Source organism: Salvelinus fontinalis, chromosome 1, assembly GCF_029448725.1.
Source record: "Salvelinus fontinalis isolate EN_2023a chromosome 1, ASM2944872v1, whole genome shotgun sequence".
Taxonomy (NCBI): domain Eukaryota; kingdom Metazoa; phylum Chordata; class Actinopteri; order Salmoniformes; family Salmonidae; genus Salvelinus; species Salvelinus fontinalis.
In genome coordinates, this window is record NC_074665.1 from 50,193,995 (window position 1) to 50,221,020 (window position 27,026).

Sequence of the window (27,026 nt, forward strand, 5' to 3'; positions counted from 1 at the left end):
CACACACACACAAGATGGTGGATCTCACAGATGTGCCCCATCAGTTCATCTTACTGCCTAAAAAGTTCATGCACTTAATAATTTATTTGTGTTCTGGATACAGTTTCCCAGATGAATATTAACAACTTTGAAGTGAGCTAGCAAGCCAGGGGTGTGTGTGTGTGTGTGTGTGTGTGTGTGTGTGTGTGTGTGTGTGTGTGTGTGTGTGTGTGTGTGTGTGTGTGTGTGTGTGTGTGTGTGTGTGTGTGTGTGTGTGTGTTTGGGGCTAAAAGAGTCCTCAGGAAACAAGCCTTCTAGGTCCCACCGGAGACAAGAACCCCCCCCCCCCCCCCCCATACACAGACAAACACACACACACACCACTTCTGCCCCTCCCTCTCTCCCTTCAATGTGTCCAATAGACCGCCGTTCACATCGCTCCTCATTTCTCCCCGATTAAGAATTCTGTTTCATCACAATGTAGGTTTCACACAACTCCCTCCCAGCGCTTGTACACAAACTGGAAAGAAGGGACTGGGGGGAAACAGGGGGAAAAACAACAACCAACTAAGGAACCAAAAGGGAAAAAGATGCCCCCTTGTGCTTTCTTGTTTCTTGTTCGTTGTTTGTTGTTTTCGTCTTTCTTCCTTTCTTTTGCTTCATGTTCTAGGCTCATTATTATCCGCAAATGTATTGATTTGATTGACTTGTCTCTTTCTTTCTTGTCCAAATCTCCCTCTCCCCTTTCTCTCCACTTTTTCAGCCACAGCTGCGGGTCCTTTCCCACTGGGGTGGGAAAGCAGCTATACTGGCATGCCTCTGTATAAGTGTGTCTGTGTGAGTGGGGCAAATCAAGAGTCTGTTTTTCAGCCTATCTTTTCATCTGGGCCATAGTCAGAGGGTCACATCACATCTCACTGCTGAATGATGCAATTCTTCCCATGTTTACCGTGTTAACAGAGAAAGTAAGTAAGACAAATCGCTCTCTTCAAAATGGCACCGCATTCAAATCAGAGGAAGGGGGAGGAGGGGGGGTTAACATCTGTTTCCTCACGGAGAGAAGAGAGAGAACGAGGGAGGGTGAGAAGGGTAAAGTAAAAGAGACAGAGAGAGAGAAAAAGAGAGAGAGTGAGAGAGCAAGAGAGAAAAAGAGTGAGAGAGAGAAAAAGAGAGAGAGAAAAAGAGAGAGAGAAAAAGAGAGAGAGAAAGATAGAGAGAGAAAGAGAGAGAGAGAAAAGAGAGACAGAGAGGAAGAGAGAGAGAGAGAGAGAGAGACAGAGAGGAAGAGAGAGAGAGAGAGAGAGAGAGAGGAGAGAGAGAGAGAGGAGAGAGAGGGAGAGAGAGAGAGAGGACAGAGAGAGAGACAGAGAGAGAGACAGAGAGAGAGACAGAGACAGAGACAGAGACAGAGACAGAGACAGAGAGAGAGAGAGAGAGAGAGAGAGAGAGAGAGAGAGAGAGAGAGAGAGAGAGAGAGAGAGAGAGAGAGACAGAGAGACAGAGAGACAGAGAGACAGAGAGACAGAGAGACAGAGAGACAGAGAGAGAGAGAGAGAGAGAGAGAGAGAGAGAAGGACCAAAAATGAAGGGGGGGAGAGAAGTGTCAGGCTAACACCACAAGGTCCCGAAACACAAACTCAGTTTGGTAGCGGTTCAGTGTGTGTGTGTGTGCTGTATGAAAGGCCCATGCAGTAATTAATGAGAGGCGAGTCATCATGTAAATTAAATATGTCCAATCTCCAAGTGAACTCTCAATCTTCACATGCAAAATGCCGCTTTCATTTACATCAGCAATTTAGGCCAAAAACCCCTGACAGAAAAACGCTACAACCATACAAGCTATTTCCTTACCCTCTAACACTCCCCCCACCAATTGTGCAAATGTACACTTCAGACACACACACATAATGCACCTCCCCCTCACGCATAACGTCTGACAGGCCGTGCTGATGTGTTCAGAATGCACATGGTAATAGGCCAATCAAAAATGCAAAACAATTGGCAATTACTGAGAGGACCTAACGGTCATTAGAATTTACAACTAGGTAATGAACTAAAGTCTGCCCACTTCATGCATATTCATAAAGCAATTTGGGCTTTGAAGATTAAAGAAGTGCTTAAAATTCAAATGAGCCTGAGCAAATTATCAGTAAGATTCAGTCAGGATGTAGGGGCTTTGTGTGTGTGTGTGTGTGTGTGTGTGTGTGTGTGTGTGTGTGTGTGTGTGTGTGTGTGTGTGTGTGTGTGTGTGTGTGTGTGTGTGTGTGTGTGTGTGTGTGTGTGTGTGTGCTTGTAGACGTGCATATTTTCGTATGAGTGAATTGTTTTGGGGGGGGGGGGGGGGGGGCATGAAATATGTAGTGGCATGACAGACAAACACTGGAAGTATTATCATTTCTATAGACACACACACACACACACACAGTTTATGAGACTCCAATAAAGACCCAGCACACACTAGAGTGCAGTATACATTCATACTATAATAAACCCGTTTAAACCAAAAGGTGATATGAATAACCCGATAGTAATCCTAGGAACAATACACCAGCACAAGTTAAATGTGAAAGAGGCTTTGTTATGTAACGGAGTGTACAATCAGCTGGATATTCTCCTGTGTGTGTTTGGGGCTTTGTGCAGTTCTTAAAAATAGTGCCATTAAGCGATTGTCAGAGATAGGCCAGCAGTTATGACAGATGGTCTTGCCAGGGGTGATGGGTGAGAGGGCACTGCCCTCATGTTGACAGGAGAAGAAATGATCCTGGTGAGACTATACCTTGTCCTTCCTCTGTCTTGTTAACGATAGAAGCAGAACAGTCATCACGCCACGGACATCTGACAGGAATGAAGCTTGCGTGCGGGCGTGCGTGTGTCCCCCTGCGGCACAATGCTGCTCTACTGTGGTAATGAAGCCAAATGATGAACATGAAACCCCAATGAGGAGCCAGCCCCTCCACACAAGCACACACACACACACACTGCCCGGTCAGTGCCAAATCTGCCCTGGCACGGTCTGCCAGGGGATGTCCTGCGGCTACACTGCCAACTCACACACCCTTTTATGTTCACCCGTGCCCCAATGTGGCTCTCGCACACAGACACCACACACTGTTAGAGTACTATGGACCAGCATACACAGCTACAGTAATGCACACATGTCCAGCTCACACACAGAGAGTGTATACACAAACTCATGCTTATACAAATATACTGAATTGAGCCGGGCTCTTTTGCTTGGTTCGACTTTGTTTATAAAACAACAGTGTGTAATCCACTGGGATATATAAATAAGCTTTGTAGCGAATAAACAGTTTTATGGACAAGCTTTACACGACTTCTGACATCATTATAGAGCTAGGCTAGGACCACTCCATAATGGGCTGGACACACACACACACACACACACACACACACACACACACTGCAGTGCTACAAAAAACAGTAGCTTCCTGTTGATGAATCAATCTCTGATGAAAAAAACAGCGAACGTAATCCATAAACAATATTCTACCGATAGAGTGTCAGAGTTGACAGCTGCCAAAATAAAAGCAACTGCTAATGACATAGGTCACATTGTATCGATTATGTTAATGCTATCATATCAACCTGATCAGCCTGATCGTACAGGCATCAGTCCATATCCCACTACCTGATGTAATTGAACTCAATCCAAACCAAATAGGGGGCAATGGTTTGCGTGTGCCAAATAGGGCAAAGGACAAACTCTAAATCAATGTGTGTGTCTAAAATGTGTCAGGAAATCAGAGAACAACACGCACATCATTGCCATGCCGTCGACATGAGGGCAAAACAAGTCATTCAATCCAGGGTCCTTTAACCTTTTGTTGTCATGGAAATGAAAAGACAGAAAGCGTTTTGATTCTGTCCTGGTAAGTTCAGTGTGTATCTCCAGCCACAGTGTAGAGATAGACATTTTGGCCGATCATCTCTCAACGCTACAAAGAACTGCTTCATAATATCGTATAATAAATGACCTCCCACACAAACGCTAACAGACTGGCCTAGGAAAGACAAGCTGAGCAATGCGTCTGCTAATTCAGCATGAGAGCATGTTTCCACACACCCTCCCAGCAAAACCAAATGACTCTTTGATGATCCCTGGTGTCGTGACAGACAGTGGTGTATGAAGTGGTGGGGTATTTAGACAGAGATAGATGAGACGGCAACAATGGAGGGGTGATTCTCATGCTTTGTTCTCACACGCACAGAGCACGGCGTTTTGGCACCGGAGACTGCAGCTGGCTCGTGTGCCAGGCGGCACCCGGACTGCACAGACACACACGCATATTCACATATGATGCACACACACACACACACACGCACTGTAATTGATTCAATATCAATTGGGTGCCCCAGATTTGCATTGGCTGTTAACACTAAAGCAAATATATATATATATATATATATATAATATATATATATATATATATATATATATATATATATAGATAGAGAGAGAGAGAGAGAGAGAGAGAGAGAGAGAGAGAGAGAGAGAGAGAGAGAGAGAGAGAGAGAGAGAGAGAGAGAGAGAGAGAGAGAGGAGAGGAGAGGAGAGAGAGAGAGAGAGAAAGAGAGAGAGAGAGAGAGAGAGAGAGAGAGAGAGAGAGAGAGAGAGAGAGAGAGAGTTGAAAGCAGGAGAAGTGGGAGAAGCACAAGGGAGAGAAAGGGTCAAATGGAATAAAAAAGGAAAACACAGACAGAAAAAAATGTCATGAGAGGGTGAGAGAGACTCTGAAATTAAGCCAGAAAATAAAGGGGCATTTAAAAACCACTTATGTGCATTGAGGTGGGCTGTGAATGGGTAGCCGTGCTAGCCTAGCTTTAGCTTAGCCGCAGCATCAAAATCAAATTAAATCAAATGTTATTGGTCACATTCACATATTTAGCTGATGTTATTGCGGGTGTAGCGAAGTGCTTGTGTTCCTAGCTCCAACAGTGCAGTAATATGTAACAATACACAACAATACACACAAATCAAAAATTTTAAGAATGGAATTAAGAAATATATAAATATCAGATTGAGAGTGGCATTGACTAAAATACTGTAGAATAGAACACAGTATACACATACGAGTTGAGTAAAGCAGTATGTAAACATGATTTAATCATTATTAAAGTGAATAGTGTTCCATTATTAAAGTGGCAAGTGATTCCAAGTCTATGTATATAGTGCAGCAGCCTCTAAAGTGCAGGGTTGCGTTACCGGGTAGAAACCAGCTAGTGATGGCTATTTAACAGTCTGATGGCCTGGAGATAGAAACTGGTTTTCAGTCTCTCGGTCCCAACTTTGATGCACCTGTGCTGACATTGCCTTCTGAATGATAGCGGGGTGAACAGGCAGTGGCTCGGGTAGTTGATGTCCTTGAAGATCATACAGCCCCACAGGATGTAGTCAATTGTACATCTGTAAAGGTTTGTGAGTGTTTTTGGGGCCAAGACAAATTTCTTCAGTCTCTTGACATTGAAGAGGCACTGTGGTGCCTTCTTCACCACACTGTCTGTGTGGGTGGACCATTTCAGTTTGTCAGTGATGTGTACGCCAAGGAACCTGAAGCTTTCCACCTTCTCCAATGCGGTCCCGTCGATGTGGATAGTTGGGTGCTCCATCTGCTGTTTCCTGAAGTCCACGATCTTCTCCTTTGTTTTGTTGACGTTGAGTTAGAGGTTATTTTCCTGGCACTACTCTCCCAGGGCCCTCATCTCCCTGTAGGCTGTCTTGTCATTGTTGGTAATCAGGCTTACTACTATTGTGTCATCTGCAAACTTGATGAATGAGTTGGAGGCGTGTGTGGCCACGCAGTCATGGGTGAACAGGGAATACAGAAGGGGGCTGAGCATGCACCCTTGTGGGGCCCCTGTGTTAAGAATCTGCGAAGTGGAGGTGTTGTTTCCTACCTTCACCACTTAGGGGCGGCCGTCAGGAAGTCCAGGACCCAGTGGCACAAGGCTGGGTTCAGACCCAGGGCCTCAAGCTTAATGATGATCTTGGAGGGTACTATGGTGCTGATGGCTGAGCTATAGTCAATGAACTGCATTCTTGAATAGGTATTCTTCTTGTCCAGATGGGATAGGGCAGTGTGCAGTGCAATGGCGATTGCATCGTCTGTGGATCTATTGGGGCGGTAAGCAAATGGAAGTGGGTCTAGGGTGTCAGATAAGGTTGAGGTGATATGATCCTTAAATAGCCTCTCAAAGCACTTAGTTAGTGCAATGGTTCAGTTACCTTTGCTTTATTAGGTACAGGAACAATGGTGGACATCTTGAAGCAAATGGGGACAGCAGACTGGGATAGGGAGAGATTGAATATGTTCGTAAACACACCAGCCAGCTGGTCTGCGCTTGCTCTGAAGATGCTGATAGGGGTATCATCTGGGCCGGCAGTCTTGCGAGGGTTAACACATTTAAATGTCTTGCTCACGTCGGCCACGGAGAAGGAGAGCCCACAGTCCTTGGTAGCGGGCCGCGTCGGTGGCACTGTGTTATCCTCAAAACGGGCGAAGAAGGTGTTTAGCTTGTCCGGACATGGCTGCTTTTCCCTTTTGTAGTCCGTGATTGTCTGTAGACCCTGCCACGTACGTCACGTGTCTGAGCAGTTGAATTGCGACTCCACTTTGTCTCTGTAGTGAAGTTTTGCCTGTTTGATTGCCTTACGTAGGTAATAACTACACTGTTTTTATTCAACCATATTCCCCGTCACATTGCCATGGTTAAATGTTTCGCACTTTCAGTTTTGCGCGAATGCGGCCATCTATCCCCGGTTTCTGGTCAACAACGCAATAATATGCAGAGAATTTCAAAATCAGACCATAACAGTTTACATCATATAGTTTACATAGGAATATATAGAGCCGGAGAAAGCCATGAGGACAGTGTTGTCTTTGTAATACCGGGGCTCATGTGCTTTGATTGCCCTATTGTGATGAAGAATGATTTATTTCAGTATTGTACAATCATTCATGCTGTATTACCATGACATTATTCATTATACATGGCACAATCAGTGTTGTTAGTGGCGTGTTAGTACACACAGGTACAGTACAATTGATTACAATTTCAGTTTGAGGATGAGATGGCATTCAGGAATTTTGAATCCCATTTTGAATCCCAGTTTAGGATTAATAGACTAAAGAGAGTCAGAGATCTCAACCTAAATGTCCTTAGAGTGCCACACACACACGTCGTGCCGGGGCGCAAAGCTCATCGAGGACAACAATCCACGCGGAACACACACTCCTCCACAGGTACTGCCTTTTGTCTTTCCAAACAGAGCTGTTTGATGAGTAACTAATGGTATTACACCGCGAGAGAAATGCTCCATATTTTCTTAATAAGGTACATACCAATAACAAACTTCCCAACTACCACACCTACCAATGCAATAATAAACAGTGATAAATATTCATGTCCGAGCAACAACGCAAAAACAACTAAGAAAGAACAACCAAAATGACTATTGAAAATTTGAATAGCAATTGATTAATATAATAATAGTAACAATTTAAAAAATTGTAACAAAAAAATTTATCGTTCCACCAAATGTTTCTAAAACATACCATTCACGCGTAATGCCATTGACCAAACCAGACGTGTCTCGCCTGTTACATTGTGATGTAAATAAGTCTAATAACCCAGTTTAGCTGCTGGCTGAAACCGTGTGTGAGCATCTGTGTGTGTGTGCATGTGTGCGTGTGCGTGTCATAGTCAGCGTGCCTAAATGGCTAGGAAGATTTGTGCTGAAATTGCAGCGCCGTCTTTTAAAAACAAAAAGGCTAAGCTGACACACACACTCGCAACCACAAACACACACGAGACGAGACACAGCCCTGGTTAAAGTTGCCGATCCATTAAGAATGACCTGAAGCTTGCAAAGACAATGAGCTAGCGAACCAGGTACAACTGACACACAGCACACACACACAGCACACACATCACACACAGACACAGTAAGGTTCACGTTACACAACATCTCTCCATCAACTTAAAACAGAAACAGGCCTTTCTGGAGTCTATACCAAAAATCAAGCAGCCAATCACAGATCCAAAATGAAAGGATCAAAGGTCAGATCTAAATTATTTTTGACGAGGATGATCTAGGCCAGATCCATTTCCTGAAACTAGGATCTCTAGAGGCAATCAGAGAGTAGCCAGATGGCAAGAGGTGGCATAAAAGAGAAACACAGTCACTACCCTGCATTTCTATACAACGGCAATTACTAGAATACACACACACACACACACACATATATGAGAAAAAAAATAAACGACTCTCCCTCTGCCAGGCAAAATAACCGAATGTACACTTCGCATCCCTCTGTTATACTGCACAGATACGGAGAGAGTGAAAAAGAAAGAAAGAGGGAGGGAGAGAGAGAGCGAGAGACAGAGCGAGAGACAGAGAGAGAGAGACAGAGAGAGAGAGAGAGACAGAGAGAGAGACAGAGAGAGAGAGAGAGACAGAGAGAGAGAGAGAGAGAGTGAGAGAGAGAGAGAGAGAGAGAGAGAGAGAGAGAGAGAGAGAGAGAGAGAGAGACAGACAGAGAGACAGAGAGAGACAGAGAGAGAGAGACCGAGTCAGAGAGAGAGAGAGGTGGAAAAGAAATGGTACAGACAATAAGAGAGAGTTAGAGAGATGAGAAGTGAAAAATAGAGTGATGGGGTAACGGGAGCACTAAGAGAGTAAGCATGTCTCTGTTTACCAGTTTAAGACGTGGTAAGGAAGAGACCACTTTGAGAGAGCCACAGCAGCCTTTCTCGACCCGGACACACACCATGCATGCGAGAGGGCACACATACTGCACATTCTCCAGCCACAAAAGGACACATACCCACACACACATGGAGTGAAACACACCGTAAAACTGTAGCCTACATTTGGAAACTGGGAACACACACCCTGAAAAGGCATGAAGACATATCCCAAAGACACACACACACACACACAGAAATAGAGAGAGACAAAAACACACACATCACAGCATCTGTGTACACCCTCCTACAGGTATATACACACTGCAGAACTGTGTAATTACACAAATAAACTCTTTAAACCCCTCCCGCCGAAGCACACACACACTGACCGATGCCCCAAACCTTTGTTTCCCTGCACGGTGGGTGGGTTGAGTACACTGCAGTACTAGCCAGCGCGCCCACCCTGTGCCCTGCTTTTTTAGGACATCGCAAAATGGCCACTAACTCAAGGTTACCAGTGTCACTTTGCCATTGGGCTATATTTGATTAGTGTGGAAAACCAACCTTCCCCCTATCCTCTCCCTGTCAACTCAATGGATCTGAGGACAACTGTAGTGCCAAGTTAACCGTTTCCCCTCCACAGGCTGACACAAACACAAACACGTACACACACAGAGCTAGAGATCAGCAGCACTGTCATATATAAGTGTCTCTAATTAAGAACACCAGCCAGTGAGAACCAGGCGATCTGAGACACGGATGAGCTAACGATCCATAAATCAAATCGTAAGATGATTCCTATTCTCTTGGGCTTCCCTGTGACATTTTACAGTTGTGGTTAGCCAGAATAGACCCCGCCCCTAGCCTATCAGTCCTGGCCAATCAGATGTATCACTTAAACGAGGACCGACAGCTGACGCAATCACGGCAGTGGTTTTCTCCCTGGGTCTCTTAGGACTACACATCCTACAGGGAAAGGGAACATGTGTGCCCAATATGTGACCTCTGCTGTACCCGGCCTACGCCCACACGCACTACACTGCACGACACATTCTGAAGTGCATCAATGCTTTAATACAACCCTCCCCCCTCCCCCCAAACCCTCAACATAAACACACCCACAAGGGACATACACATTCCCATGTCCCTGCATATAATTGCCATTTGTGACACTTCAAAACTTAAAATTTGGTTAAAGACAACTTGGTGTGGGGAATGGTGGTTACCTGGGATGTGTTCCTGCTTGGGGCAGATCCCTCTGGGCAACAAGAGATGGTCGTCATCGCCCCCCGGTGTGGCTTGGACGCCCACCTCCACAGGGCGCCTGCGGAGAGAGGCCGGGAAGGGCGAAGGGGTGAGAGCCAGGCCGGGCGTAGGCGACGGGGGCTTGTCCAGGCCCCTGGCCAGACAGGGGGGTCCGTGGCATCTCTTCCTCTTGTGCTCGATGAAAAGCAGGATGTCCCCCAGGGGGAAGGTGGCCTGGCACTGCCCACAGGTCAAGAGATCCTGCTCTGTCGCCACGGCAATCCGTCGTGTGCCCGTGCCATTCTCCGAACGATCTGAGCGTTCCGAGCAGCGTTCCGACGGGAGCTCCTCCGAGGCGACGGCAGACAGGGGCTCGGCTGTAACCCGGGAACGAGTGAGAGACAGCGGGAGGGAGGGAGAGAGAGAAACAGACGAGAAATCAGAGGTGGTGTGTTCCATTGAGCAGTATCAATAACTGTGCAAAACAATGGTCACGTGCTTTGGCTTTTTCTCTCTCACCATTCTGCCTAGACTAGTAGTAGTCGTCAGACTACACCCCCAGTAGTAGTAGTGGTAGTAGTAGCAGTAGAAGTCATGTCTGGGCGGTGTTGCAGAGCAAGAAGGGTGACTAACTCTCTGTGAGACTGGCATTAGACAGACAGCTCCACTTCACACTCATAAGTCTTTCAACTTCACACGCTCACCACTTCTACATCCATTGAAATGAACGCGACAACAACCGAGAAAGGCATGTAATTAAAGCTGGGAGTTATAATGGATAAGAAATGTTCTTTGCGATTGTAGAAACATAGAGCTGTGAGAAATGAAGCCTTAGTCTGATGGATAATAAATGGGATAATTTAAGGACTGTTTTAATGATCTGTAGAAATCAGAAGCTCGGCAGGACAGAGACAGTTGGATAACTCGACATACTAAAGGGAAAAAAGAAAAAGTTATTCTAATATATTTTTCTAAAATGTGTTTTTCATATTCAAAAGAGTTGGCTATTCTTGGGTGATGAAGAATAATATTTCATAGGACTTTCAATTCATTATGTGGAAAATTACAAATGTGTCCGACATATGTGCAGAAAAGACAAGCAGGCTCAGTGTGTCGAAATAAAAAAAACTATCCTGGACTCTTTACATGTGTGTGACTTACAGTTTCTAGATAACCACTTTAACAGACCGGGAATCGGCCAAAAGGAACCGTTCAAGTACATTCCTCGCCATGGAACCCGGGGTTAACGCTTGACTCGTTTAAAAGTTGATTTTGTCACACCGGGAGTGTCAGTCTTGTTGTACACGGACGACGAGCTGTGTGAATGAGATATTTTACCACAGAGGGAGGTTAAACAGGAGTCTCAGTAGCCTACTATTGAGCGGCTCATGGTGTTTGAAATCTTTCGCTCTAAGGTGAGAGTAGCTCTCCTTTAGCTTCTTAATGGGTAAGCATCTTGACCTTCTTTACTAAGCTGCCAATTTCACATTTTAATTAACCTAAAACCACTGAGAATCAAAAAATAGATTTTAATTTGTAGTGGCTGATGATTGGTAGGAATGTTTGATAAAAGAGATAGCATCCTGTGAACTGAGGTTAAATGTATTTCCGCCCAACCTAGAGACAGATAGAGAATAGATAGAGGGAAATAGTGTGTGAGAGAGAGAGAGAGAGAGAGAGAGAGAGAGAGAGAGAGAGAGAGAGAGAGAGAGAGAGAGAGAGAGAGAGAGAGAGAGAGAGAGAGAGAGAGAGAGAGAGAGAGAGAGAGAGAGAGAAGAGAAGGGGGGGAATGTAGAGTAGCTCCCAGCGCGCGAGAGGAAATATGATTTGAACGAGCAATCCTACATGACATCTGCGAGCGAACTGGGACATAGAGATAACATGTGATAAATTCTGGCGGCCGGATACTACCTTTAATTTAACGTCAGGTCAACCACCAGAACGGCCAGGGTTATACAACAAACCTGGGCATTAAATTCACTGGATAAAATCAAATGAAAGCAGACTAAGCCCTCACCTTAAACTTGAACTGAGAGTAGATTTTAGAGTTGCATAATGCATTGTTGGTTTTCATTTTAAAAAATGGATACACAACAAATGTAATCCCAAAGTCTAACACCTATTTTCATGATGATATCATTTGATTGCATATTTGTTTTTGTTTCATGAGTATGTGAACGTACTTAGCACCATATCTAGACGACTACATTGAACTGTTTTTAATGACATTGAAAGAGAAGAGAAACAGAGGCTGGACATATATTTTTGAACATTTACATATTACGCATAATAGCATTTCCACACTACATTTCCCCTCCTAAACTAAATGTGATGCTATCAATATCAGATTAGCTAAAACGTAGGCTGCATCAGAGAAGCAACGCTATTTATAGCAGCAACACTAATTATATTGTATTCCTATCAAATGTGTGGGATAAACATGATTCGTCACTAATTCAATGTTGCGTGGCAAATCAATAAAAATAAGATGAAAACTGTTGTGGAACAATTGTTTTCTAACAGGCCATATGCAAATAAATGAATTAATGCATTTGACGCGAATTTCATTCTGCATGATATTAAAACAACTGTAATTTCTGCTCTATCAGAAGAAAACGCGGTGTGTTGTTTGACGCACAGCCCATAAGAATAAAAGGTGGTAAACATTAGTAGCATATCTTTTCTCCTACTTCTGTAAATGCCATTACATTTCAAGGGGTTTGATTAGTTTACCATTAACATTACTGGTCGCCTTCCTTATATGAAGGAAATATGGACAAATATATATTTAATTTGACTAAATATTTGCTCAAAAAGCTAAAAATCTAACCTTCATTTAGATCCATCATATAAGTCGGACTACCTTTCACATGAACAAGTGTCTATATTCATTTCACCTTAAATACATGTGTTTTCATTGTAAAATAGGATACCCTCTACCATTTCCAATGGAATAGAAAATAGGTCTGAATCTACAGAGATTTGTGCCTTTAGATTTAACAAGATTTAGGCCTGCAGAATGTTGACATTTGTAATGACATTTGTTTAACTTCTATACCCCTGTAGAAAAAAACCGATGGATTCGAAACTGGAGAGTAAATAGGACAAGGGAGGGGGGGGACGCACCGTATACCTTATATGTTTCCCTGTATTCTAAACATATCATCAAATATGTAGATTGAGATGGCGGTGAAATTGATCAGGTTCAAGTTCACATCCAGTTTCTGATCGTCGTCTGCCTCCTAGCGACGAAATTCCGACAGGAACAAAAGTCTGGCGATGCAGCTGGTCTGTATGCCCCCTGGCTGCATTGAGACCCAGATATATGGCTATGTGGCCACTCGACTAAATGCGGAAACCTAGTAATGCCGCAAGATACAACACAACGTTACAACAACGTGGATCTGTGTAGGGCATGTTATCGCATAAACACCATTCGAGTGCTACTGAAGGAAGGGTTGCAAGACGCATACACCGTGTAGCAACATCGGGCATTGGGCTGGCTACCTTGGTCATTCTTCTAGTTACAAACCCATACAGCTGCCTGCTGCTTGTAAACACTAGAAACATGGTGGTAATGTTTTCAAACGAAATCAACGAACAAAGGCTCCATATCAAAATACATGTGTGCGTAATGGAGTTTTCCATAAGAATAGTTCAACTTAAAAAAGTGTCATTATTAAATATTTTCCTTGCATTGTTATTACCTTCTAAATAACATGACAGTGTTATTCTAGTATTTCCTTACCTTAGGGTTATGAACTGCATGATAAACTAAAACAAATGGCTCCAAATACGGGTTTGTAAAAAGTAGGAAGAAAAATATTAAATATAAAAAGCGTGGCTCCTGTTGCTCTTTACAAAGCACCCAATTTGACTAGGCTACTTGAGAAGCACACCCTATAATTCCTGCCACTATACCAGAACACCTTACAGAACCAATGTAGGCTAAACACTACAATCCACTTGATAAGGATATTTGGACAAGCAGGGTACAAACAGGCCATTATTGACATCTAGTTCGACTCTGTTGGCAGATGAGCTACACGCGCATGCACGCGGTGCCTGTAAACAGCCGGACACGAGATTTTTCCCAATCAAAATCCACTTCTAGTTTTTTGAAAACCTTCCAAAAATAGCACGAGAGGGGGGAAACCTGCCACGATCCAAGACAGGCACCGATACCGGAAATTCCGTGCGATATTCTACATAACTCCGCCTAAAGAAAAGGCTAAACTCATAGGCTCCGCGTACCTTAATAACGTAGCCTATGCACTTTAGTGGCTGAGGCAACCGGGGAACCAAAGCCAGTGCAGTGCGTATGAATGTAATTCCATTCTCGCTGCAAACTTCTCCGATTTTTCTCAGGGAGGAATGCTGGATCAAACTTTTCTCTTTCAGCTTTGGGTGGGATATGCTTTGCGCGCATAGGTATTTTACCCAGGTAGATTATCGCCAGACTTTCACGGTGAAGTCCACTTGACTGCGGGTCCGTGCTGTCCAGTGTCCAAAGTGCCCATGAGAATCACGCTCCTGGTAACCCATTTTCCGCTTTTCTGAATGGAACCGGTATTGGGCTGGGTAGAAAGGAGCGTGGTAAAAGTAGAAATGACAATGTAGGTGTACTTACGCGAAAAATCCCTTTTGCTTAAGTGCTGGGGTTTGCCTTGCTTGCGGCGAGACATGGTGGCTGGTGGCGGCGTTCAGCTCGGTTCACATCGGGAGAGCCGGGTTAGAAGGGAGACTCCAGAGAAAATATCTTCATCAATGCCTTTGATATCCAAAATAAATTAGAAATAATACAACGATGGCGCAGGGAATATGTATAGTGGGATCGCCGTCATGGCTTTTTTGAAAATAGAGCGAGAGAGAGAGATGGAAAATGGCAAAAGCCCCCCTGAGCTGCAAGTTCAAGTGCGGACGTGACGTTTCTGCGAACTTGAACGTCAGGAGATGGATGGACACAGACATACAAAACATGGGCAGGGCGAAGCGGCAAAGTGGGAGGAGGGAAGGGAAATAACAAAACCAATGGACACTCATTAGGGGCTGGACATGAAAAATAGACCCGGAGAAGCCAATGGACAGAAAGTTCAGGGGGCCGGACAAGCGGCATTTGGGGGAGGTAGTGTGTGATCGCAAGGGAGAGAGAGAGAGAGAGGGATGTCTAATGAAAGCAATGTGCACTGTGTGTGTGAGAGGGGGGGGGGGGCGAAGGAAAACAGCAAGAAAAGCCAATGGACAGGAGCTCGGAGGGGGCCGGACATATGCTGCATGCGGGGAGGGAAAGAGGAAAAGAGAGCGAGAGAGAGAGAAACACGGAGAGACGTTTAACAGATGAAGTCGCAGTGGTGGACATTGTGAAGCCATCAAATCAAATTGTATTGGTCACATACACATATTTATCAGAGGTTATTGTGGGTGTAGCGAAATGCTTGTGTTCCTAGCCCCAACAGTGCAGTAGTATCTAACAGTGCAGTAGTATATAAAACAATTCACAACAATACACACGAATCTAAAAGTAAAATAATGGAATTAAGAAATATATAAATATTAGATCGGAGTGGCATTGACTAAAATACAGTAGCATAGAATAAAGTATATACATATGAGATGAGTAAAGCAGTATGTAAACATTAGCCATGTGGTAGAAAGAGAAACATTTCTAGTCACACTGTGTGTGTTTATATGTGTGTGTTTGTGTGTGTGTGTGTGTGTGTGTGTGTGTGTGTGTGTGTGTGTGTGTGTGTGTGTGTGTGTGTGTGTGTGTGTGTGTGTGTGTATAGAATAGGTACAAAAGGAGAAAGGGCAAAGCGCCATTGAAACGAACGAAACGGAGCGCGTAAATATCGGGTTTCATGAACAGGACATACAGGTTCTGGAAAGAGAGCACAGGGGTTGAACCTTAAGCGCGCGCGCAGGTATAGAGAACCATCCCGGGACCAAAAATCTTGTAAATCGTGGAAACAAGAGAGGTGTCCAATCCGTTCTATACCGATGTATGAATACAGAGTTGGGTTTTGGGTTCAGTGGGCAAGGTTAGCGGGCACTATAGGGTACAACTTCGAGACTATATGCTTTCTGTGCAATCCAAACTCCTTGACGAACAGAACGTGGGAGTATGCCCATAAGCGCCTTTATAGGCTAATAAGTTTCAGATGTGTTTCAGGTTGGACCGGTGGTTGGGGGAGGGGGTGTAAATGCTCACATAATGGGGGTTCGGTAATATAAAACGAGCTAAACACCGCCCGTGCAGACTAAATAACGACACCGTAAGAAGACATCGTGCAAATAAAAAATGCAATGACAAGATGGGGCTGTGCGCGGGGAGGGTGGAGGAAAGGAGAGAAACAGACTATAGCGAGCTATAGCTGAAGTGTGACTAGACAGCGACTGAAGCATAAGCACAGGAGTGAAGAACCGCGCGCCAGGCAAGTGCTGCACACACGGACCTGGGACACAGAGCATTATAGGACGGAGAGAAAGCCAAATATAAAGAGAGCGAGAGAGAGAGAGAGACACGACCCGGAGTGGTGGAGGTGCTACGTTCAACGTCGACGAAAAAAAAATTATAACCAGTGAGTGAAATATTTTACAGGTTGCGACTAGTTGTTCGTTGCGCGCGGACGAGGCTTGGTGCCTGGTGTGCTGTGGTGCATATGGGAGGACTGAAGGCTAAGCTTACAGGCTGTGTTATGACGGGGCGTCAAAGTTCAGGCGCTGATAAAAGAGGTTACAGACGTTGCCTAATTCCGTTGAACGACAGCATGGACGCAGCAGATACAAATCCTATGTTCAATTGTTATATAGCCGTTGGCAATAACAATATTACAGCACATTAGAGTTGTTCCTTATACAGACCCAAGGCTGCTTGGTCGAAATGTCTTTTTCGTGTACACGCAAGGAATACAAAAACCGTCTATCACCATCAGAATGGTGGACCCTTCACACATTTATTTCACTTTCTCTAAAGTTTTTACGCAAGCAATAAGGACTTAAAAACATGCAATACCCATTGTAACAATTATTTGTAAATATGCCAATTCTTCACTTTTCTGATTTGTACATAATTGACCAGTGGTCATTCCAGAAGTTCCCTATATAGTGCTGAGAGCGCGGAAGAGACGAGAGGAATTATCTGTGACTGTTTTAGAACAATCTCAGTTTTCCACTGTCCCCAATTTAAAGATTCGCCATTGATAACTCTAAATGTAGTTCTCATCGTCTGTTTGGAGTTATTTTCGACCAATTCCGCACAATGCAACATCTTTGAGACTTGTTCTGGAACGGCCATTCGGCTATAGTAATTGAAAGTAAATATCAAAAAAGGAACAGCTATAAAGTGAGAATTGTTTAATGTCTAAATAACCGTTTTAAACAGTTGGATACTTAATGCAATAGTTTGCCATTTAAACTAATCCAATCTTGGCCATTTATCCTAAGGGGTATAAAAATTAAGATATTTTTTATTCTGTGAATTTATGGCTGATATTTTCAATTTCAATTATCTCAGTCTTGCATATAGCGGGACGTGATTGCCTGATCCAAAAGGTGGGCTAATCACAATGTACCATTGACCTACATCAAGTGGACGTGTTGCTTGTGTCCCTACACTGGCGTATATAGGACTTAATACTGCTGGGACACACTTTTAATTCCCTTGATGGACTTACCTCGAATGTCGCTGTAATTATTTGAGGACACTGGCATGCATTTAAGATCAGGCTTTACGCGCATGGTGCAACGGTTAAAATAAACAATGTTACAAGGAAATTCACTTGTAGCCTTAACTACGATTGTGTATCCTACTGTTTTCAATGAATCCATATCGATATAAAATAGGGCAGTGAATATCATCGGGATCATTCATTGAGCAGCCTGTTATGTTACTATATGGTGACAGCCGGCCACCACGACCTCTTCAACATGGTAGGATTCACTGATATGCTACACTCATAGGCTTCACATTGATTCTTATCTTAGTGTGGACCGCCCACCATATAGCATCCCAATGATTGAAATGCAGATTTGTAGAGACATTTCCCACAATGGCGTTGAAGAACAGCATCACAAAGATGTAAACAAGTTGAAAAGATGAACATGCTAATGTTTTTGTTGTTGTTGTTAACAATTTGGATTCATATCGATTCCCCCCGAAACTGCCACAATAAAAAAAACTAACGCCACTATAGGCCTACTGTATAAGTAATTATAGTGTTTCATGGACAACGCGTTTGTAAACTGTTGAGGAGTCTAGGCTACTGTCGGTATGCGTGAAAGCTCTTGTGGGGGCCCTCGCTTTAGACATCCATATTCTAAGGCACAGAGCGCTAACCTTGACCTCTCCCTACACCCCACTCCATCTGTTTGCACAAAGAATGTTTTTCCTTTTTTCTCCCCCTAACCCCCTCCCCCCACCCCTACCCTGCTCACTCAAGGCGGACATTGATCAAAGCCAAAGAGCGCTACGACTCGTGCAGGAGGGAGCCCAGGCCGCGATAATCTCAATATGCAAATACCGTGCCCAATTCCGTCATAAATCAGTCAGGCGGTGTTAATGCATTAGAGATATCCATGTAGCACCACACTGCATGGATGCATGGACTGACATGCACCACGTGCACGTGTGTGTGCGTGTGCGTGTGTGCGCGCGCGTGCGTGTGTGTGTGTGTGTGTGTGTGTGTGAGAGAGAGAGAGAGAGAGAGCGAGACAGAGAGAGGAGGGTACCATGTTGATTTACAATAAGTTTTCGTAGACTTGTGTTTGAATTCATAATATATAAAATGGGCTATTGACCAGTAATCTCAATCTATTTTAATCTTCAAGAGAAATACACTCCCTTTTTGTATTTCAGCCTAACCAAATGCAAACGAAAAATATGTTTTAAAAAAACTCAAAATCATGTGCATGCATAGCCTACTCTCCACGTGCGGGAGACCCGAAGAATTGAGTGATTGGGCTCTCGGGCACATTTCAATATATGCAAATGACCAGAGGTTCGCGCTATAAATCAGTGCTCAAAAAACACAACACATTCTCTGTGTCTCTTCATGCTTCACTCTACCCATGGACTATCCAACCGCTTCTCCTATGAAGGATATTTAATTTATTTTTTAACCTTTATTTAACTAACAAGTCAACAAATTCTTATTTACAATGACAGCCTACCCCGGTCAAACCCTCCCCTATCCCGGAGGACGCTGGGCCAATTGTGCGCCGCCCTACGGGACTCCCGATCACGGCAGGTTGTGATATAGCCCGGGATCGAACCCGGGTCTGTAGTGACGCCTGTAGCACTGAGATGCTGTGCCTTATACCGATGGGCCACTCGGGAGCCTTGCTTTTAAAAGTCGGAAGCATGACATCAGAGGGCATATCTACAAGCACATTTTGGCAAATCTGTAGAAAATACATTGGGAGAAGTGCATGCAGGCCTACACAAATAGGTTATGCATAGATGTTTGGGGGTTGTTTTACATTCTATCTGCATCACCAAGAATAACAACAATATGGGTCTACAAGTGATGTAGAGTAAAATACCTAAGGTACGTCTGGTTCTGTACTGGAGTTAGTTCACTCGCTTTCAGTCCAGGATAATAATAATTGTAGGTCTAAAAAACAACTAACAATGAAGTTGTTTCACTTTGATAAGAGCCCCCAAAAAGTAATCCCATGCGCGATGCGTCAGGAAAACACCCACAACCCACTTCAATGTGTCTGTGGTGGGTCTTTACGCACACAGGGCTCCACACGCGGTCAGATGTAGAGGGCATTCTGGCCGGGCTAACTCAAAGTGAACATTTCAGCCAAAATGCAGCCCCCCCCCCCCCCCCTCCTTCCTCCTGTCTCTCTCTTGCTCTCTCTCTTTCAGCATTGCCCTCTCCCAGCAAAGAGTGTGGAAGTTTCTCTTAAAATATCAGAGAGAAAACCAGGGAATTAGCTCAAAATCCTTGTTAAATCGAGCCTTACCTTGTCCGAAGAATATCAAGCTCTGCTGGTCGAGGCATGATTCCCAGCCTTACAATTAATATTAATGACTAGATTTCACAATGTGGCATTATCACACCGAGAGATGGGCGCGCATGCCGCCCAGGCTTCGGCAGGTATTAGATCAAATCTGAAGGATTATGCGGCTATAGGCCAAATTATCACCCTGAGCTCCCATTCTCTCCTTCTCGCTCCCAGTGTGTGTGTGTGTGTGTGTGTTTGTGTGTAAAACATGTTTCGCAACATCTGTGCGTACCATCACACACACCACACACAGGCGCAAAACTCATGAAATGAATTACATAACTCGGGCGTTAATGGAAACGGACAGGTTTCCTATACCACAAACGCCCATCTCCCTCGGACGGGCTGCGGAAACCACCCAGCAATCTGCGACAATCTCGGCGTAATGCATGACCATGTTTATGGCTGTAGTAGTTAATAAGTCGCTGTTAATTTTACACCGAACGCTTGTTATGATGATAAATGGGGAGGCCGAGATGGTCCACGTGGGACATCAACCATTTATTTATCTGTTGAACGGAGGTCTGCCTCCTATGTCAGTGCAATAATGTTAGTTGCGTAGAACTGGAATACCATGACGGACGTTTATCCAAGAGCGAAGCGCACACCCTTGGCACTCTGACTTATGATACCCCGGACACACATGTTCAAACGTGGGCTCCACATCGCAATCCCCGTCTCTTTAAAAAGTTAGCGCACGAGGTTTCCTTTATAGGCTACTAAATAGCCTATTGTTTGTTATATTTTCATTATTTGAATTTTTCATGGAATGCTGTATGTTCAAGGGTTTATCATAGGGCTAATTTAAAATCACACGTTTATCATAACCAACTTTTAGGTTCATCTAAGTACTAATTAATATATAATAAACCAAAGCCTACCAGTATTCATATATTCACAAACATAAAAGTAAGTGATAGCCCACATGGTAGGCATAATATATTCACTCCTTGAAACTTATCTAGATACAGACTATGCCATTTTTCAGTTTTGACTCGCTTTGAGGTGGCCATGGCATTGGATATGAGTTCCACAATCATGGACTCAGACGCCCTCTAGCGTCAACAATCAGTAAATCACAGATGCATGGTCAGTCCAGTCCAAGAGCTCCCACTTGTAATTGGCAACATACTACAATATTGTACACTATTGGCAATTTCCTGGTTTACTCCCCGTAGGAGACTTGCACTATGAATACTTTGAACATTGGTAGGTCTATATCTGAGTAGGGTTAGAGTTCTTTGCTGGAAAAAAAATGTGAGATCTATCGAAATTCCAATGTTGATGCTCAACTCCTCCTCTTTAGCCTAGGTCTACTCCATCTACAGGAACAAATATATCGATTGAAATAGAATGTATAATCATGGGAGTAAGATTATTTATAAACAAGGTTAAACAGGCTAATGTTAACAGAACAACGAACACGGCAACTTCAAACGGAGAATCTGAGAAAAGGTTCATGAAAATGTCTACAGGCCTACATGTTGCATCACCTGTTTCAACTACTATTTTAAAAATGAAGCCTAGTTGTAAAACATCCTGTTTGAACTAGGCTAGGCCTGCAGTTTACAATGTTTTGCCGAATATATGACAATTGAATTGACGCAGTGCGCCAGGATATAGGTCAATGTCATTTGTATTCCTGAAAAAAAGAGTAGTGAATTGAAAGTCAATGTATTGATGTGGAGGGAAATCCTCATATAATCCGCAGTTTTATTTACGAAATTGTTCAGTTTTCTTTTATTTATTTTTCGCTAGACCTGAAAGGTCAGACCAATACATAGTTAAGCATAGTTAAGACATGAAAACCATCTTTGATACTTATTTGACAAACGGATAAAACTCACATTCTCGTGAAACAAAACCTCCCCTCTATTTGTGTTGTGTTAGGCCTATGTTGTCGTTGTAGCTATAAAGACGTTCGGTTTTGCTATGTGAAGCTCGACACACAATAGGGCTGATCATGCAGGTGCAATGTATTAGTCTGCTCTATTACATGATCATGATTTATTTATCTAGGCTTATTTATATTTCCATGCGTATTATTATTATTAGACTATTATTATTATGCCTATTATTATTAGTATTATTACTATGCTATTAATCACGTTTTTTTTTTATTGACAATCTGTCCTCAAAATAGGCTAAGCATGTCACCATGCAGTGGAACTGTGGATTGTTTCTCCCTGTCAAAGTAAATTAATTCCAACTGTTTGTCCTCGTATAGCCTGCGTGGCGTTTATTACATTCAGACAGATGAATGGGACATACCTCAGAGAACTTAGTGATAAATCATGTATTTTTAATGGATATCAATAGAAGAAACCCCAAGACATGGCCCGCTATCTAATTTGATTAAACTGTGTTTAGGGTGAGTGGAAGTCTCTTACGGGGAAACGTGTAGTAATGACTCGGCGGGTGTTACACCAGTCTATTTTAATGATCTAATGGACTCCCAGAGAGTTTAACTCGGCGCTGTTCAAATGATTAACACGGACGAACAATAGCATTCCTTCTGACATGATTCATAATATCCGTCCTATAGGCACAGCCATGATATCTGTTTGGGTGATGTGCAGGCGCGTGAGCACGTAGTCTATAATAACAATGTATGTAGCACGCAAAAGGTCAGAGCGCAAGGACAGCAATATCCATAGGCCTAAATGAGCACAACGAAAATATTAACCAAAGCGGGAAAAAAAAGGTAGGGTAGAGAACATTTGGTAGAGGAAAAATGTAAACTGCCATGGAGGAGAATGTTCATGTCAATTAAAAAGTGATATGACAGATAAATAAGTTATTGCAGGATGCTGTCCTACACCTATGTAAGGTGAGTGGGCTGTTAGGACTAGGTCTAACTGTTGCATTAGCCTATGCAACAGTTCATTTCAGAACCATGGACAGCGTACATTCCCCCCCACTTAACAATTTCATCTGGCGCACCAAACATCAAGATATCGCCAAAACTATTCTGCTCTGCCTCTTGGCAACACATAGGCCTATGTGCATCGATCTTTGAAAAAAAAGAAAACCTTTCAGATACAAAACGAATTGTTTGTAGGTTAACCAAATGTAGACCTATAGGCCTAGGTATAAATATATTTGCGGTCGACAGGCCTACATGTGGCTGCATAAACACATTTTTTCCCACTGAATATGCCTTCACTGTGTGCTACTGAGAAATGTCCGTTACGTTCACTTTCAGAATTTAATGTATATTCTATATGATAGTTTGCAAACGCCTGACAAAATATTGGTTATAGTTTACATTACATGCTACAACTTGCGTGCACGTTGCACGCATGTGCCCTGTGCTGCCCCATAGGCCGACACAGTCTTTGAAAATATGCAAGTCATAAAATAATGCAGTCATGGTGTAGGTAGGCCTAAGGCAGTGTCCACTGCAACCACTAAGTGGGAGTATTGGAAAGGGTTTGTTATTGTCAATACCAGTGAAAATCAACACATTTGAAGGTGTATTCTGAGACTGGGGATGATTCCAACAGCTCAGGTATGTGAATCAATTATCTTTCCTAAAGCAGTTATGACATGCATCAATTATATTGTTATGAACACTAAAAACAGTTGATAGAGAATGATGCTGAACAACGGCTGTAGTAGCATTGCAAATGCTTTCAAGTCGGGGGCATTGTAAGGACCAACCCATATCAGCCCACCACTGATGTGCAGCACCTACCTTTTTAAGGGTTATGGTTAGGGTTTAGTGTTAAGAGAAGGGAAGGGAAAGTTGTTCAATTCCTTAATATGTTGGAGCTTAAAAACACGGGCTGTGTTATGGCTCCTTTGTACAGCAGCCATTTTGCAGTAGATAAGTTAGTCGTTCTCAAAATCGTATACCCGTGCATTGACATTCATTTGAGTCGATTTGCTCACCCTTTTCTTCCACACAGTCTTTTATTTGTAAATAATAAAAATGAACTCTTGAATATAAAACATACACGTCAGTAGAGCCACATCTGTTATACAAACAAGAAATGTAGCAGTGAATACTTCTTTCCTAGATATCGTGTTTTGAGTGGATACCCATGGACTGTAAACAATCAGTATCATGGAGTAATACTGACAAAGGAAAGGGCAGTGGGCCTAACTGCAAGGTGTTCAACTGAAAGGTCAGCAAACAAGATTTTCATTGGCTTTTAAGTTCAGTCCAAACCATGAGAAAATAGGGGGTTTTCAAGTTCGCGGTTAAAGAAACAAGATGGAGTGTGTTGCAAATAGTCATGTTGGTGTTGGCTGCTATTTCGAGAAACTGAAAGGTCTGTTGGCTCCCTCTTGTGGTTGGGCACCGCTCAGCGTCTCTCGCAGCACAGGGCATGGGGCTCTGATCTGTTTCCATAGGACCAGGAATGTTTGGATCGTTTTGTGTGTGTGTGTGTGTGTGTGTGTGTGTGTAAATATTGTCAAACTTCTCCCCCTGACTCATATTGACAACATGTGTGTGCACGTAGGTAATGCGTGCAGTCAGATACACTCATTTGATATTCATATATCTATATCTTTATAATTTCTGTCAAGTCATAATTTTACTTCATATACATTTAGCTCTGTTTGTATACACACATTCTCTACCTCTGTTTCTAGCCCCACTGTCATAGACTACTGTTAAAGCACCTAGATCCTCAGATAACTAGGGGGTTCCAGTTTGCTCAGTACTATGATACAGCACTACTCTCCAAAGGGTTCAAAAGGAACACAAGAAAATAAAAAAGGCTTTTTGGAGACTTCCTATTGTGGAAATTCATACCCAGAGTTGGAGGTGTGGCCTGGGCGGAGCTTATTCCCCCGGTGTCCGCCCTTGGAAGGCGGATGGCTTTTCTGTTTGTATTCATATTCAGTACGGGCAAACTGTACAAGTACATGCAACATACAAGCGGGCCTAAAGTATGTGGAACTAACACACATTTAGTCTTTTTTTTTTTGAAGTAATTTGTCTGGCTTTTGTTTTACAAAAAAATGTGCATGCAGCTTGGGCCGGGGTCCCGAGTCATGCTGCGCCTGCCTCGCTCGCGGGGGCGGGACGAGAGGTGGGTGTGACAAGACCTCTGCAGGTCTGCAGACCACCGTCACTCGAAAACAAATACACACACAGGGAGTCTGCACCACATGGTACCTTTCTGAACTCGAGGCAAATAGAATAAAATATATCGAACCATCATTTGGCCTCTGTTTTTCTTTCTCTTTCATAATCAATCCTTGTCCCCAAAAATAATCAAGCTTTTGTGCTTGCTTTGATCTTAGAACAAGTGTTTTTTCCACCTGTGCAAACTCCCTTCCCTAACAGATTGTGCAACCATGCCAACCCTCACAGACACCTATAGTGACGCCATGACGGCATCAATGCTGAAACACATTTTGATGGGCAACTGTCGGCAGGGCATCATCAATCTTTTCTCTTTGTCTCCTGCACGCTCTTTATGGCCTCACAATAACCTCTTCACTGATTGGCTTCACCAAGCCTGGGCTGACATCCCTTGTGCCACCTAACAGAGTGGGGCTGCATGAGTCCCTTCTATCGCAGGAGCACGTGCCATAACACACCCAACGGCGGGAGAGGAGGAATGGACAAAGAGGAGACAAAGAAAGGACATGTCAGAGAGGAGGACAAATACAAGAGGTGAGAATCAGGAGTAAGGCCCCAGCAGCCCAGAGAAAGGTGGGAAGAGGGAAGGGAGGGAGGTATGGGAAGTGATTGTCAGAATCCAGGTAAGCTCTGATTGGCTAGTTCTCTATCTCCTTTCCTTCCTTTCTATCTCTCTCTATTTATCAATTTTATCTCTCTGTCTGATTTGCTCTATTGCCCTAAGGGAAATTGCCCCTAGGTATGTGGTCATGCACTCTGGTCATTTGTGGTCCATTTGGAGTTGTGTTGTGTTGTGGTCACTAAGAGCGCATATTAGCTGGTCCTGAGCTGTCCAGGGATGTCTGGGATGCCCGCCGCGTGAGCGAGGCTAACGTAGGGTCCACCAATGAGGAAGGGGGAAACAGTTTGTACCAGCCAATCACTGTGCTAGAGAGGTCCAGCTCCTCCAATAGGATCTGTGCAACTCCCATGAAGCATTTGTGGTCCAGTCGCCCGTAGTCGCCCCAGACTATTACCTGTGGAAGGTGAGAGAGATATGTTAGGCCAAGGAAACACGCATGCACAAACACACACAGTACAGCTCCATGGATTTATTACCTCAATCAATCAAGTTTATTTTATATAGCCTTTTGTACATCAGCTAATATCTCGAAGTGCTGTACAGAAACCCAGCCTAAAACCCCAAACAGCAAGCAATGCAGGTATAGAAGCACGGAGGATTACCTGGAGGATCTTCCCCTGTGGGCTCTCTTCAAACAGCAGGGCCTGCTGGTAGAGTGGCTCCAGGGTTTTACGTGCAATCTTGGTTTTCTTTTTGGCTTTACAGGCACCGTTATCCAGCAGGTACACCTTGACATAGGGAGCTGCAGCGAGAGAGAGGTGGGGGGTAGAAAGGAATGAGGGTATGGAGAAGAAACACATTTATCTGTCTGTGTGTGGGTAGGTGGGTGAGTACGTGCATTTGTGCTTTTGTGCGTCGGTGTGTGTGGTACCTGGGAGTGATCTGGACCCTGGTTTGGGGTTAAGGCCACGTGCCCTGATCACCTCTACCTCCAGCTGGCCTTTTTTATCCATCATTCCAATTTGAACATCTCCTGTAAAACACACAATATATCTTATCCAGTTCAATGAATGTTTCATACCGCAGGTAGTATGTTATGTCAGGTTACACAAGTCCTTTGTGCCACTCACCCATGGCAGGTGTGGCTAATGTTTGCCGGCCCACGAGTTGGGCGGGACCAAGGCCATCCAGGAAATCACTAAACTGACTGTCAGCCCCCAGCCTCATCCCCGAGAAGATTAGACTGGAATACACACGTACACACGTACACACGCACGCACACACACACACGCGCACGCACGCACGCACGCACGCACACACACGCACACACACGCACACACGCGCACACGCACACTGCGGTTAGACTACTGAATAATGTTAGACCGGATAAGCATTGAGAATGACACTACCGCTACAGTC

The 27,026-nt window shown here is 43.9% G+C and overlaps 2 protein-coding genes across 23 annotated transcripts in view; both read right to left on the reverse strand.

The window, feature by feature from the left end:
- The window catches only part of LOC129857205 (B-cell lymphoma/leukemia 11A-like), a 50,182-nt gene extending 35,065 nt beyond the window's left edge, over nucleotides 1-15,117 (reverse strand). Inside the window, exons 1-2 of the mRNA XM_055925236.1 lie at nucleotides 14,564-15,117; nucleotides 9,915-10,310 (exon numbers count right to left, since the gene is read on the reverse strand). Coding sequence (XP_055781211.1) covers nucleotides 9,915-10,310; nucleotides 14,564-14,618 — 451 coding nt within the window. The 5' untranslated portion in view covers nucleotides 14,619-15,117. The remainder of the gene's footprint in view (nucleotides 1-9,914; nucleotides 10,311-14,563) is intronic.
- Nucleotides 15,118-23,840: 8,723 nt separating this feature from the next.
- Nucleotides 23,841-27,026, reverse strand: part of LOC129857108 (regulating synaptic membrane exocytosis protein 1-like) — a 75,307-nt gene continuing 72,121 nt past the window's right edge. For 20 of the 22 annotated variants that reach the window (XM_055925081.1, XM_055925094.1, XM_055925113.1 and 17 more), the window contains 4 exons: nucleotides 26,738-26,850; nucleotides 26,539-26,640; nucleotides 26,270-26,409; nucleotides 23,841-26,061 (listed from right to left, as the gene is read on the reverse strand). In XM_055925081.1, coding sequence (XP_055781056.1) covers nucleotides 25,846-26,061; nucleotides 26,270-26,409; nucleotides 26,539-26,640; nucleotides 26,738-26,850 — 571 coding nt within the window. In that variant the 3' untranslated portion in view covers nucleotides 23,841-25,845. Of the gene's footprint in view, nucleotides 26,062-26,269; nucleotides 26,410-26,538; nucleotides 26,641-26,737; nucleotides 26,851-27,026 lie in introns of those variants that run through there. The other 2 variants (XM_055925191.1, XM_055925198.1) reach the window with 1 other exon arrangement.